Consider the following 14,550-nt stretch of genomic DNA (forward strand, 5'->3'; position numbering starts at 1 on the left):
ACAGGACATCAGATTACTTGTTCTTATCACTTAATAATGCAGAGTTCATCATATAGAAATAAAAACCTGAAGTTGTGCATATTTGAACACGTTGCCTGCCTGCAGCACTAAAGAACTCCATGAGAGACGTCTGTCTCGCCCTAGCAGCACCTGTCCCTGTCCTCCTCTTCAGTTCGTCTCAACATACGCTCGTCATATTCTGTGATATGATTTACTCTGAGGTGTTTGACAAGGTTAGTGATGTTGCCACAACCATACATGCCAACCCTCCCGATTTTTCCGGGAGAATCCTGAATTTCAGTGCCCCTCCCAAAAATCTCCCGGAGCCACCATTCTCCTGAATTTCTCCAATTTTCCACCCGGACAACAAAATTGAAAAACCATATCGCAGAATTCATAGCGCGGCCCAGCCAATTCCAGTTTCCAACAATGGAGGCAGCGACTTAGTTTTAATATTACTCTTATTTCTCTTTCTGGGTCGCAAAAAAACTTTTAACATATTTTCAGAATGTAGCTGTGTAAACTTCAAATATCTGAGCCGACCGACACATCGTCTTCAAACCCCCGCGGTCTTTCGCTACTCGGGTTAAACATGATATATAAGTCACTTTGATAACTTAAAAATGTTATTGTTTGGCTTTTTCAGTGTTTTATTTGTTCGTGATTAAATTGGTTTGGCTGAGATTAAAGTTATTAGATTAGATTAAATTACATGTAACTTTATTAATCCCTCGGGAGGGTTCCTCCGGGTTTTCACACAGCTGAATAAAACTAAATAAACAAAGTGTGAGACAGTCGAGAGTTTACGTCAGCGCCCGGTTATATTTTAGAGAGCAAGAAGCAGACGGCAGAGTTTCACTCCACCGAGGGAGCTCGTGAGGTACTACCTGGCTTTCTTTAGACCGCGAAGGCCGGGTCCTCAGGTGGAAGCAGCCTCTGAATTTGGACACCCCCGCTGTTTCCGGGCCGGCCAATAATAACGGTGACATTTAACGTATTTTATCCGATAAATAAACACTGTAATAAACAGCCCTTTTGAATGTCTCCCTGATTCTGAGGTCTCAAGGTTGGTAAGTATGGCCACAACACCTCACTTTTTTGCCACATGTATGCAAACCACGTCTCAGCTGTTTGTGGAGGTAAAATACGTCCACACAATTACGCTCAGCCATTGTTGTGAGTGCGCACACCAGGGGCTGCGAGACATTTATACAGCCGTATTTCGCACATGACTATGAAAGGCGGAAGAGGAAGTAGTTCCTTTGAATGTAGGCAATTAGAATGTTATAGTTTCTTTCCACTGTGTTCTTGTTAATGATAAACTACAAATTTACCCTAAATTACTAAAATTTTGATATTTTAATGTGAGAATCGATTCAAGAACATAAATGATTGGTATCGGAGGAATCGATATTTCAGGATCGATCCGCACATCACTAGTAAATGAATGAGAGTGGAAATCACAATAGAAATACTAAACAAGAACCAGTTCATCACAGTTATCTTGTTTCTAACTTTATTGTTAAAACGGTAACTTCAGTCAGTTCTCATTTCTTTTCAAAAGCCAGACCACATCAGAAATCCTGAGCTCCTGTCGCATGCCAAATGATAGTCATGCAAAGATAGTCATGCTTTTGTTTTCATTTTATGTCTTTGTCCTTGTTTGTATCCAACTTGAATCAGTGCAAAGCAGCAATAATTCAGCATTCTACGTATTATCTCTAACAACATAAAGACATGGTTTCACCTTGGTACTGCTGGATAATAAAACATGAAATAAACACGTATGCTGTCCATTTAGCTGTAAGGTTCAATAGAAAATGCCCCTGAGTCATTGGACTTTGTCATGGTTTGTCTGAGAGACAGTTGGGAACGATACAGTCCATTGCCTTCGGATGGGTTGTCGGACACCTACAGAAAGAGAGAAAAAGAGTTTGTATCATTATAGATCCAGACCCCTGATCTTCAGTTCGAGTGAGACAAAACAAATTGTATTATGACTGCTGGAGGTTCTGGAGAACCCAGCCAGCTTCATGTTTCGTCTGCTGGAGGTTCGGGAGAACCCAGCCAGCTTCATGTCTCGTCTGCTGGAGGTTCGGGAGAACCCAGCCAGTTTCATGTTTCGTCTGCTGGAGGTTCAGGAGAACCCAGCCAGCTTCATGTTTCGTCAGCTGGGGGTTCAGGAGAACCGCACCAGCCTCATGCCACGTCAGCTGGAGGGCCCGAGGAGCCCGTCCAGCTTCACGCCTCGTCAGCTGGCGGGCTCGAGGAGCCCGTCTGGCCACCTTCTGTTTCACCACCTGTGGCTGCAGCGCCACCACCTGCGGCTCCCGTGCCGCCACCTGCTACCGCTTGCTGCTTCTGCGCCTCAGCCTGAGGACGACGCCTCGCCTGGTTCTGCCACACCTCAGTCTGAGAACTCATACAAACTCTTTTCACCCACTATAGACTGTGTGTTGCTGCAACTTACACAGCCTCCTGCCACGTCAGCTGGGGGGCCCGAGGAGCCCGTCCAGCCACCACCTGTGGCTGCCTCACTGTCACCTGGTTCTGCCTCTGCTACGCCTGGTCCAGCCTCTGCCTCTGCTTCGCCTGGTCTGGCTCCGGCTTCTGCTTCGCCTGGTCCAGCTCCAGCCTGTGCTTCGCCTGGTCCGGCTCCAGCCTGTGCTTCGCCTGGTCCGGCTCCAGCCTGTGCTTCTGCTTTGCCTGGTCCGGCTCCAGCCTGTGCTTCTGCTTCGCCTGGTCCAGCTCCAGCCTGTGCTTCGCCTGGTCCAGCTTCGGCTTCGGCTTCTGCTTCGCCTGGTCCAGCTTCAGCCTGTGCTTCGCCTGGTCCAGCTTCGGCTTCTGCTTCGCCTGGTCCAGCTTCAGCCTGTGCTTCTGCTTCGCCTGGTCTAGCTTCAGCCTGTGCTTCGCCTGGTCCAGCCTCGGCTTCTGCTACGCCTGGTCCAGCTTCAGCCTGTGCTTCTGCTTCGCCTGATCCAGCTTCAGCCTGTGCTTCGCCTGGTCCAGCTTCGGCTTCGGCTTCTGCTTCGCCTGGTCCAGCTTCGGCTTCTGCTTCGCCTGGTCCAGCTTCAGCCTGTGCTTCGCCTGGTCCAGCCTCAGCTTCTGCTACGCCTGGTCCAGCTTCTGCCTCTGCTCCTGCTTCGCCTGGTCCAGCTTCTGCCTCTGCTTCGCCTGGTCCAGCTTCTGCCTCTGCTTCGCCTGGTCCAGTTTCTGCCTCTGCTTCGCCTGGTCCAGCCTCAGCTTCTGCTACGCCTGGTCCAGCTTCTGCCTCTGCTCCTGCTTCGCCTGGTCCAGCTTCTGCCTCTGCTCCTGCTTCGCCTGGTCCAGCTTCTCCCTCTGCTTCGCCTGGTCCAGCTTCTGCCTCTGCTTCGCCTGGTCCAGTTTCTGCCTCTGCTTCGCCATCGTCAGGTCCAGCATCAGCCTCTGTTCCTGCTTCGCCTCCGCCTGGTCCAGCTTCGGCCTGTGCTTCGCCTGGTCCAGCTTCGACCTTAGCTCCTGCTTCGCCCTCGCTGGGTCCGGCTTCGGCCTCGGCTTCTGCTTCGCCCTCGCCTGGTCCGGCTTCGGCTTCTGCTTCGCCTGGTCCAGCATCGGCCTCTGTTTCTGTGTCGGCCTCGCCTGGTCCCGCGGCTGTGCTGCCGCTGCCCAAGCCACGTTTTGCCCCTCGGAATCGCCGGCCGCTTTCCGGGCCGTCAGCTGGACTTCGTTGCCATCGGGGTCAGCCGCCTGAACTGATGAACTGTGACCTGCTGTGCTCTCGACCTCCGGGTCGGCCCCCTGAACCTTTGACCTCTGACCTGCTGTGCTCTCGACCTCCGGGTCGGCCCCCTGAGCTCATGGATTTTGGACTGCTGGACCGTTGGCCTCCTGGTCGGCCGCCTGAACTTTTGAACTTTCTTTTGTTTTGCTGTCAACCTCCGGGGCGGCCACCTGAACTGCTTCGCCATTCACTCCTGTTCTGCCGGGTTCATGGTCGCCCTCCTGGAGCTGGGTCTCGGCCTCTTGTGCCCTTGTTGTGTTTGCTCTGTGTTTTCGCTTTGTGTTTTGTGGTTTTGTTTCCAGCCCTCCGTCCTGGTCCCCCTCCGCCCGCCCTGGGTGGGTTGTTGTGGTTTTGTTTTTGTGTTTGTTTTCTGGTTGTTTTCGGGCGTCTGGAATCCGCCCTTGAGGGGGGGGCTCTGTCACAGGCTGGGTCTCTGACCCAGCACTCTGAGTTCATGTTTGTATTTGTCTCATTTTGTTATGTGATTAGTTTTGTGTCATTTCCTATCTGTCTTTAGTTTGGGCAGTTATTGTTTATTGTTCCTCTGGTTTTCTATGTTTTGGGTTCTTGTATCATTCATCACGCATTAGGTTTGTTAAGTTTGTATTGTCATGTCTAGTTTTAGTGTTTCCTGTTTTATTCTGACAGTGTCATGTGTTCTTTGTTCATTGTATTTAGCTTTCCTCTCCTGGTCCTGTCATTAGGTTTATGTCAGTCAGCTGTTCCCCCATGTGTCTCCACTTCCCCTGATCACCTCATGTATGTATTTAAGCCCTTTGTTTTCTGCATGCCATTGTCGGGTCGTCTGTTTATCTCACCAGAGTTACAGTTATAGTCTTAGTCTTAGCCTGTTATTTTCCACCACAGTTATAGTTATAGTTTTTGGTCTTAGTACCTCTTAGTGTTTTGTTTCTTAGTGTTTTGACAGTTTGCTTTGGTTTCCTGGTTTTTCCTTGCCGTTATCATTAAAGGATCACTTTTCCGTTAAAACCTTACTACTCCTCGTCGTCATCTGCTTTTGGGTCCTGTTTCCACACACATCGGCGCACCCCGCCGTGACAAAAACACATTTCTAGCGTTAACTAAACTTCCAAAACAGCTACCTAGATCATTTAAATTACACAACTGAAAGCATATGTGTATTGTTTGTGTATTTATACACAAACACTCATATATATTCAAATGGTTTTTTAAAAAGTGTTCATTTACCTGTTACTACCACACACCAAATCTGGTCGTTGGTACTTGCTGGCTTGTGTAGCCACTAGGATCCTGGAGCATTTCTGCTGTGTTTTGGAATTTGTACATGATTTGTCTCTAGGGGCCACTGTAAATATACTTTTATTTATTCACTCCACATAAAATGTCATAAATAAATTATAAAATACAATAAAACAACTATTTACATTTCAACTTTTAACTATTTAAATTTTCAGCTTTTTCCTTTTAAACAAATTTAAAGCGTAACAAAACAAAACAAAAAGAAGATGCACATTCTCAGTCATATAGGCCTAGGGTGTTTCCTGCTTGGAATTGCATACATAGGCTTCAATGCATGAATAAACTTTCTGAATCCTTTATCATCTGCAACTGAAAATAGTTGTGGATGATTACTATACCTTTCTAATGTGACGTTGTTGTCCCTGGCTCTCTTTCTCTCTCTGTGCTACTGCGACAACCCGTTCTCACTCCCAAAGCGTAACATTTTACGCTAGGTGACAAATCATCACCATATTACGTTTTCGGCTACCCACCACGTTCCTAAATGACGACCTCGGAAAAAAGAGGAAATATGCGAACCGTCTGGACTGAATCTACACATGTTTGCTCTTTTTCTTCAAATAGCTTAGAAACACGCTATTTAACATCATTAAAGTCCTGGTTAAGGTCAGGAATAAGGTTATGGTCAGGGCTAGGGATAAGGTTAGGTTTAGGGCTGGGTTATTACCGCGGGAGCGTCATTGCACTGGATTCCAGCCATGACCCGCCGCGTACCATAAGAACGCCGAAGGTCTCCTTTCGCGTTCCTCAGGAACGCCGCGGGACGTGACAAAACGTCGACATGTTACGCCTCGGGAGTGAGAACGCTTTGACTGCGAGTGTAACTACGGCCCCTCTCCCCTCTTCCCAGCGTAAAGCACAAGGCTCGCATGCGGAGTGAAGCCGAAAAAAGTGCGAGAGAGAGGATGGGAGAAAGAAAAAAAAAATCACGGCTCCCAATTAGGAGCCGGCTCGCATCGTTCACTTCAAAGAGCCGGCTCTAAGAGTTTGTTCGTTTGGGACCAACACATCACTAGTGTCGTGGTAAATAATAGACAAAAATACACCTTTATTTAGGTGAGGCAGCAAGTCCAGCTGGCTGAAGAAACCAGGTTTTAAAGGTAGTCCTAAACAGGGGCCGCACAGCAAAACGCTTAGACACAAAATATAAAAAGGAAAACTATGGGCTTAAATACACACACATGAGATAAGCAGGGAAAGAGAACACAGCTGCACACAGGACCGGGCTATCACAATAAGAAACTTGTCATGATCCTGGGTCCTTTTGACCCAGCGTTTTGTGTTTTCTCTTCGTGATTGTGGTTCTGTTAATTCTCTGGTTAGTGTTTACTCTGTTCTTCCCGTGTGTTCCTGTATCTAGTCCGCGTTTCTTAGTTTGTGTCTTTTCTTGTGTAAGTTCCTGTTTTATTGTGAAGGTCTGTGTCTTATGTGAGTGTTTTCAGTTTGCCTCCCTAGTCTCGTCATGTTAATCACTCCCAGCTGTGTTCCCACCTGTATGTAATCTCCCTGTGTTCTCTGAGTGTATTTAAGTTGTGTCTTCTGTCATAGTAATTGCTGGTTCGTCTGTGTTATTTCCCTTCCACCCTTCTGTGTTGATTCTCTGGTCATTCTCCCTGCAAGTCACGTTCGTATTCCGGTTAGTGTTTTATTTAGTTTTCCCAGTTTAGAGTTTTCACCGTTCTGTTCCTCGCCACCCTGTCTGTTGTACCTTTTGGTTGCAAATAAACTCACCCTCCACTTCAGCAGCCTGCAGTTTGGATCCATTATTATTCACACGGCTTGCCCCGGCAAACTGTGACAAAACTAAACTGAAAATTTGTCTGAAAAGTCAAATGATGGCAAATGAAGTGAACTTTTCAAAGTGGTTTCCTTTTGAAGTTTTCACACCTCAGTAAATATCAGTAAAGATAGAGCTTGAATAACCAACAGAATAGTTTCTGGGTTTTTCCAAGCATAGCTGCACAGATGCACACTCACTCATTTTTGTTGCATTTACAGTAAGGTTGTGTGAGATTATAATATTATCTTACGCCATGTTATGCCCCTGATTAAGGATTGTGAAGCTATTATGTAGTTTTAGTTTGCATTCTCCTGAATTAGAAGAAGGTGATAACTATTACATGTGTTAAACTTATTTGTATTACATTAGACTGCTGATTTATTGTGAATGAATGATATTGTTTATGATGCATTATACAGGGAATGCAGAATTATTAGGCAAATGAGTATTTTGTCCACATCATCCTCTTCATGCATGTTGTCCTACTCCAAGCTGTATAGGCTCGAAAGCCTACTACCAATTAAGCATATTAGGTGATGTGCATCTCTGTAATGAGAAGGGGTGTGGTCTAATGACATCAACACCCTATATCAGGTGTGCATAATTATTAGGCAACGTCCTTTCCTTTGGCAAAATGGGTCAAAAGAAGGACTTGACAGGCTCAGAAAAGTCAAAAATAGTGAGATATCTTGCAGAGGGATGCAGCAGTCTCAAAATTGCAAAGCTTCTGAAGCATGATCATCGAACAATCAAGCGTTTCATTCAAAATAGCCAACAGAGTCGCAAGAAGCGTGTGGAAAAACCAAGGCGCAAAATAACTGCCCATGAACTGAGAAAAGTCAAGCGTGCAGCTGCCAAGATGCCACTTGCCACCAGTTTGGCCATATTTCAGAGCTGCAACATCACTGGAGTGCCCAAAAGCACAAGGTGTGCAATACTCAGAGACATGGCCAAGGTAAGAAAGGCTGAAAGACGACCACCACTGAACAAGACACACAAGCTGAAACGTCAAGACTGGGCCAAGAAATATCTCAAGACTGGTTTTTCTAAGGTTTTATGGACTGATGAAATGAGAGTGAGTCTTGATGGGCCAGATGGATGGGCCCGTGGCTGGATTGGTAAAGGGCAGAGAGCTCCAGTCCCACTCAGACGCCAGCAAGGTGGAGGTGGAGTACTGGTTTGGGCTGGTATCATCAAAGATGAGCTTGTGGGGCCTTTTCGGGTTGAGGATGGAGTCAAGCTCAACTCCCAGTCCTACTGCCAGTTTCTGGAAGACACCTTCTTCAAGCAGTGGTACAGGAAGAAGTCTGCATCCTTCAAGAAAAACATGATTTTCATGCAGGACAATGCTCCATCACACGCGTCCAACTACTCCACTATGGGCAGAAATCTGTGCCATCAGAAACTGAATTTGAATAAGTTCAATTTGAATTTGAATTGCTCAGATTGAATCTGAATTGTAACTTGAATAAATGCTTTTGAAAACTGAATTTGAATTAGTCTAATTTGAAATTGAATTTATGGTTTGAAAATGATCATCACTAAATTGAAATTGAATTTTATATTTTGAAAATGAATTGATTTGCTTTGAAACTGCATTTTATCCTTTAAAAATTCAGCTCTCGAATAATTTCAGTTTCACTTCTCACCATTCAGTTTCAGTTCTACAATTCAATTTCAGTTCCAAAATTCAGTTTTTTGGAACTTACATCCGGTTCCGGTTCAAGTGCAGATTAATAGAACTACGTTTTACTAGCGGACCGAAAGTGTTACCGACGGGAATCTACAGCGTCTTGAGCTGAATTAAGACTTCAGAAGTCATTCGTCATGTCGAACGACCAGCGGATGAACTCTTAGGTTGGTAATAAATGTATTACATGTATAAGAACAAGCGTCATGTTAACAAATGATAGCCATACAGTAACTGTTATGCTTATTGTAGCTGTTAGCTAAAAACGGTAATTTAGCGTAGTTTTCCCTGAATTCAGCTTTGACAAACAAATATGATCGACTGTTTCTAGTAGAATTCCAAAGTTGTCATCTTGGACCCTCTCAGAGTGCCCCTCTGTATGCTTGCAGAGACCCCTACAGTAGGGAAACATGCAAAACGGTGTCCAAACCTTTGTGTTTTAGCTTTATTTATGTCTTACACAGCATCCCAACTCTTTAGCTAACTTCATAACTTTAGCTAAAGTGAATAGTTAGTCTAATTCATTAGTGCAGCATTACTGGATCACCTCTGTTTGAAGTGATATAATGTGATATACAACTATCACTGTGTTTAACTACCATAATAATTTTTAGGGTACTGAGTGCATGCTTAATTAGATTTTTATTTATTTTTTTTAAAACACACTGCTCCATTACTATGTTTGACAGGCTGAAGTTGTCGGGTCACCTCCTAAATCGACCATCTTTTACAGGTGTTTTGTGCCAGAAATGGAGTGTCCACTGAAGACTGAAGATACTGAATCTCTACGCCTTGCCATTGATCCCTCTTGTGCCTTCATCTAGACAAGAGACAAACTTAACCACTCTCATATGCTCTGAACCTACATCACCTTCCCTGACAGTCGTAGCTTGGCTCATCTGAGGGTGAAATTATAATTCCCGTCAGTACTTTCGGTCCGCTAGTAAAACGTAGTTCTATTAATCTGCGCTTGAACCGGAACCGGATGTAAGTTCCAAAAAACTGAATTTTGGAACTGAAACTGAATGGTGAGAAGTGAAACTGAAATTATTCGAGAGCTGAATTTTTAAAGGATAAAATGCAGTTTCAAAGCAAATCAATTCATTTTCAAAATATAAAATTCAATTTCAATTTAGTGATGATCATTTTCAAACCATAAATTCAATTTCAAATTAGACTAATTCAAATTCAGTTTTCAAAAGCATTTATTCAAGTTACAATTCAGATTCAAGGTTCAAGGTTCAAGGTTCTTTATTATTTGTCACATGCATAGTTATACAAGTATAACACACAGTGAAATGTAGCCTGACACGCTCCTCGACATGTGCAAAAATTGGGGGGGTGTAGAGGAGGAACATTATATATATATATATATATATATATATATATATATATATATATATATATATATATATATATATATATATATATATATATATATATATATATATATATATATATATATATATACACATATAGTATATACACTGGGTGAATGTGCAGTAGTAGCAGCAAGCAGGTGAATTCTGTACATTAATATGAATAGACATCTGACTATTTTACAGGATAGACAATATAAACATATTTAAAATTAAAGGAATTGAAATGTACATTGTGCCTTGGTTTAGAGTGTCTGGAAGAGTCCTGACTCAGTCAATTATAGATGATGTGAGAGGGCGGGTGTGTGTGTTTAGGGCACGGATGGCTTGGGGATAGAAGCTCCTCTTGAGTCTCTCTGTCCTTGCCCGGAAGATGCGGAACCTTCTACCAGATTGCAGAAGTTGGAACAGTTTGTTGCCAGGATGGGACGGGTCCTTCAGTATCTGCGCTGCTCTAGTCCGGCATCTCCTGGTGTAGGTGTCCTGAAGCGGGGGGAGAGCAATCCTGCAGCAGCGTTCTGCTGTACGGATCACTCTCTGGAGAGCTTTTTGGTCCTTCACACAGCTGTTCCCAAACCACGATGTCATGTTCTGTGTGAGGATGCTCTCCACAGCGCCTGTATAGAAAATCTTTGGAGAGACCCTGAACTTCCTCAGTTGTCGTAGGTGATACAGGCGCTGCCTAGCCTTTTTGGTCTGGACCTGAATGTGGGCAGCCCATGTCAGGTCTGAGGAGATGTGGACACCAAGATACTTGAAGGACTGCACCCTCTCCACTGGAGCTCCATTGATGATAATGGGCTTGTAGTCTCTGTGCTGACCCCTTCTGAAGTCCACCACCAGCTCCTTGGTCTTGCTGACGTTCAGCTGGAGGTGGTTGTCCTGGCACCACGATGCCAGATTCTTCACTTCATCCATGTAGGCCGCCTCATCGTTGTTGGAGATGGCACCCAACACCACTGTGTCGTCAGCAATTCAAATTCAAATTTAACTTATTCAAATTCAGTTTCTGATGGCACAGATTTCTGCCCATACTCCACAGCGTGGCTGGCAAGAAAGGGTATAAAAGAAGAAAAACTAATGACATGGCCTCCTTGTTCACCTGATCTGAACCCCATTGAGAACCTGTGGTCCATCATCAAATGTGAGATTTACAAGGAGGGAAAACAGTACACCTCTCTGAACAGTGTCTGGGAGGCTGTGGTTGCTGCTGCACGCAATGTTGATGGTGAACAGATCAAAACACTGACAGAATCCATGGATGGCAGGCTTTTGAGTGTCCTTGCAAAGAAAGGTGGCTATATTGGTCGCTGATTTGTTTTGTTTTTGAATGTCAGAAATGTATATTTGTGAATGTGGAGATGTTATATTGGTGTCACTGGTAAAAATAAATGATTGAAATGGGTATATATTTGTTTTTTGTTAAGTTGCCTAATAATTATGCACAGTAATAGTCACCTGCACACACAGATATCCCCCTAAAATAGCTAAAACTAAAAACAAACTAAAAACTACTTCCAGAAACATTCAGCTTTGATATTAATGAGTTTTTTGGGTTCATTGAGAACATGGTTGTTGTTCAATAATAACATTATTCCTCACAAATACAACTTGCCTAATAATTCTGCACTCCCTGTTATAGTTATAAGAAATACTGTTTTCAGAGAGTCAGGACTTTGCTTTTTCTGATAGTAGAGGAGACAGAGCACATTCCACGGGAGCTTCACTCCCACCGTTGTTAAAGGCAGACAAAATAGGGAGCCAAGGCCATAAGTCAGGCTCGCTAGGAGTTAGGAAAATGTGAATGTTTAGGCTTTTACGACTAGGTGGGGGTCAACAGTGGCTATAAGAGTTTGAGTAATGCTCCACCATTTGGAGATCGATGCTGTCTGTGTGCAGTGTTCATCTCCCCACGCATGTGTTCATTAAAATCATTGTTTGACCGAAGCTCTTCTGGACCATTATTGTTTTTGTGTTCACCCTCAATATCTGAACCCGCAACAGTTGTTCTTTAAGCAGGCCTGAAATCTGATTAGTTCAGAAAAGAGAGTCAAGAGTTAAATATGATCTAAGACCCCAAGAATTTGAATGAATTGCCAAAAGTGAAAGGGGTTCAAGCTGGGTGTCCTTTTTAAAACCATTTTTTAAAACGCACTTTTTCCAAATTGCGTTCTGCTGAACTTTGAGCCTTTTTGTGTTTTAATGTAATAATGTTTTAACCTTACATGTCAGCAACATGGTCACCAATAAAAATCAGATAACGTGCACATTAAAACGTGATTAAGAGCTGGGTATTTTACCTCTTCAAATTTCTTGGCCTTGTATTGCTCCGCACCTTTCAGGAAGTTGAGCAGTATGATGTCACACAGCACTGTGCCCTACGTAATAATAATAATGATAATAATTATAATTATAATAATAATAATTACAAGCAAGCCCCTTCAACCTCCAAAATGTCACTTGTCACCACCCCTTGGTCCACAGCTTCATTTCCATTTAGTTTCAGTTCATTTTTTCTGGTATTTAAGGCCAATAAAAATCAAAAGTCTAACCTGATTGAATTTTTGATGATCACCAGTTTAAGATCATTTTCTAGGACATGTGCAGACATCTTCAAGCACAGCTGCTATTTTCAGATTGTTCTCTAGCTGTCTGTTTCTGAACACTGAGCACTGATTTCCCCACTAACCTTGAACTTCTACTGAGAAATAAAATCAACCTCTTTTCCAACCTAACCAAAATTTTGTGTGAACCATCATGGATGCTTTACCTTTTTGTCAATATTCATCAATTTGGGACTTTTTTTAATCACACCTCAAATGTAACCCATTATGTATTTATTTAATAATCCTGGCTTCCAAATATAAGTGGCCTAAATAAATATATTAACTTCCTAGGACCTGGCGTCCACATATGTGGACATCACATTTTGGGATATCTAGACCAAAATACAAAATGTTGCTCTACAAGGGCCTGATTTCCAATTACGAGGACATTATACTGCCTCTGTTCTATCAAAATTTAAAGCAAATATCCTCATATGTGGATCTCATTTCTCTCAGAAAGAAAAATCAGGTAAAAAAAATCTGGTAATTCTTTGTTTTTACATTAATCAGGTCCCAAACAGCCTAAATAGCAAAGAGAGTTTAAAAATGCATGCCATGAAAGAGTTCGGGTCTAAACATAGAAAATCTATTGTAAGTTTAGAAAACAACAGCAAATAAACTAATGATATGTCCCTTAATTTGGAAAAATGAAGCGGTGTTGCACATGTTGGTTGTTTCATCCTGAAAACAAGCAGTTGCAGATGTTTGATATATTTTTGACTGACAACGATGACACTAATGGATCTTCTCTAATTTCAGATGCAGAAAATGCTCATGAACTCACTTTCATGAGCATTTTCAAAACATTCTTTAAATCTAAATTAGAAAGTAAGAAGAAACAATAATGGTCATTGAAGGGAATTACAGTAATAAAGAAAATTGGAAAGATTGTGGTCCAGGAACTTCTGATAGGTTTTAATATGTAATAAAAGGCTTTTATTTTCATGGGATAGGGACACCACACACACAGTGGTGCGAATACATGTTTGCCCCCTTCATGATTTCCTATTTTTTTGTATGTTTGTCACACTTAAATGTTTCGGATCACCACACCAATTTAAGGGGGGGCTGTAACTCAGGTGGTAGAGCAGGTCACCTACTACTTGTAAGGCTGGTGGTTTGTTCCCCTGGCTGGTCCAGTCTGCATGCCAAATGTCCTTGGGAAAGATACTAACCCCAAGCTCCTCTCTGATGCATCCATTGGAAAATGAATGTGTGTGAATGTTAAATAGAAAAAGCAGTTATAGTGGAAAAGTGCTCTGTAAGAACCAGTCCAGGTACCAAGATAACACAAGTACACAAAATGAAGGTATTTATTATTACGGGGAAATAAAACCCAAACCTACATGGCTCTGAGTGAAAAATTGATTGCTGACCAAAGATACCCCAAAGGTGCTACAACGACTGATCCAGCAGGTCACAAAAGAGCCCAGAACAACATCCAAAGAACTGCAGGCCTGACTTGCCTCAGTTAAGGTCAGTGTTCATGACTCCGCCATGCAGGCCATTGTTGCCCAGATGGCAGAGTTCAAAGACGAAACCCACTGCTGAGCAAAAGAACCATAAAGGCTTGTTTACCAGAAAACATCTTGATGGTCCCCCAGGCTTTTGGAAAAACACTCTGTGGACTGACGAGACAAATGTTGAAGGTGTGTGTCCCATTACATCTGGAGTAACAGTAACAGCATTTCAGAAAACATCATACCACAGTAACATATGTTGGTGTCAGCGTGATGGTCTGGGGCTGTTTTGCTGCATCAGCACCTGGAAGACTTGCTGTGGTAAATGGAAGCACGACTTCTGCTGTTTACCAAAACATGATGGAGAATGTCCGCACATCTGTTCAAATTCCCAACCAGTTGTTAGGCTTAGGGGACAATGAACTTTTCACACAGGGCCAAGTAGCTCTGGATTTTTTCCACTTAATAATAAAGACCCCTTCCTGATTTTTGGCTTACATTTGAGGTGTAAGCTGCTTCAAAGCCACCTTCAGTTCTTAGACCAAAATTTTTTATGTCAGGCTTTCCATTTTCCTTTTTAAAGGGTAGAAAAAG

General features: G+C 43.2%; 1 protein-coding gene across 1 annotated transcript in view; it reads right to left on the reverse strand.

Moving 5' to 3' along the window:
- Window positions 1–1,797: 1,797 nt before the first annotated feature.
- The window catches only part of p2rx3b (purinergic receptor P2X, ligand-gated ion channel, 3b), a 38,438-nt gene continuing 25,685 nt past the window's right edge, over window positions 1,798–14,550 (reverse strand). Inside the window, exons 11-12 of the mRNA XM_085355437.1 lie at window positions 12,191–12,268; window positions 1,798–1,911 (exon numbers count right to left, since the gene is read on the reverse strand). Coding sequence (XP_085211563.1) covers window positions 1,798–1,911; window positions 12,191–12,268 — 192 coding nt within the window. The remainder of the gene's footprint in view (window positions 1,912–12,190; window positions 12,269–14,550) is intronic.

Source organism: Diplotaxodon limnothrissa, linkage group LG6 (genome assembly GCF_057381915.1).
Source record: "Diplotaxodon limnothrissa isolate DT_005_m linkage group LG6, D_limnothrissa_male_GT1.1, whole genome shotgun sequence".
Taxonomy (NCBI): domain Eukaryota; kingdom Metazoa; phylum Chordata; class Actinopteri; order Cichliformes; family Cichlidae; genus Diplotaxodon; species Diplotaxodon limnothrissa.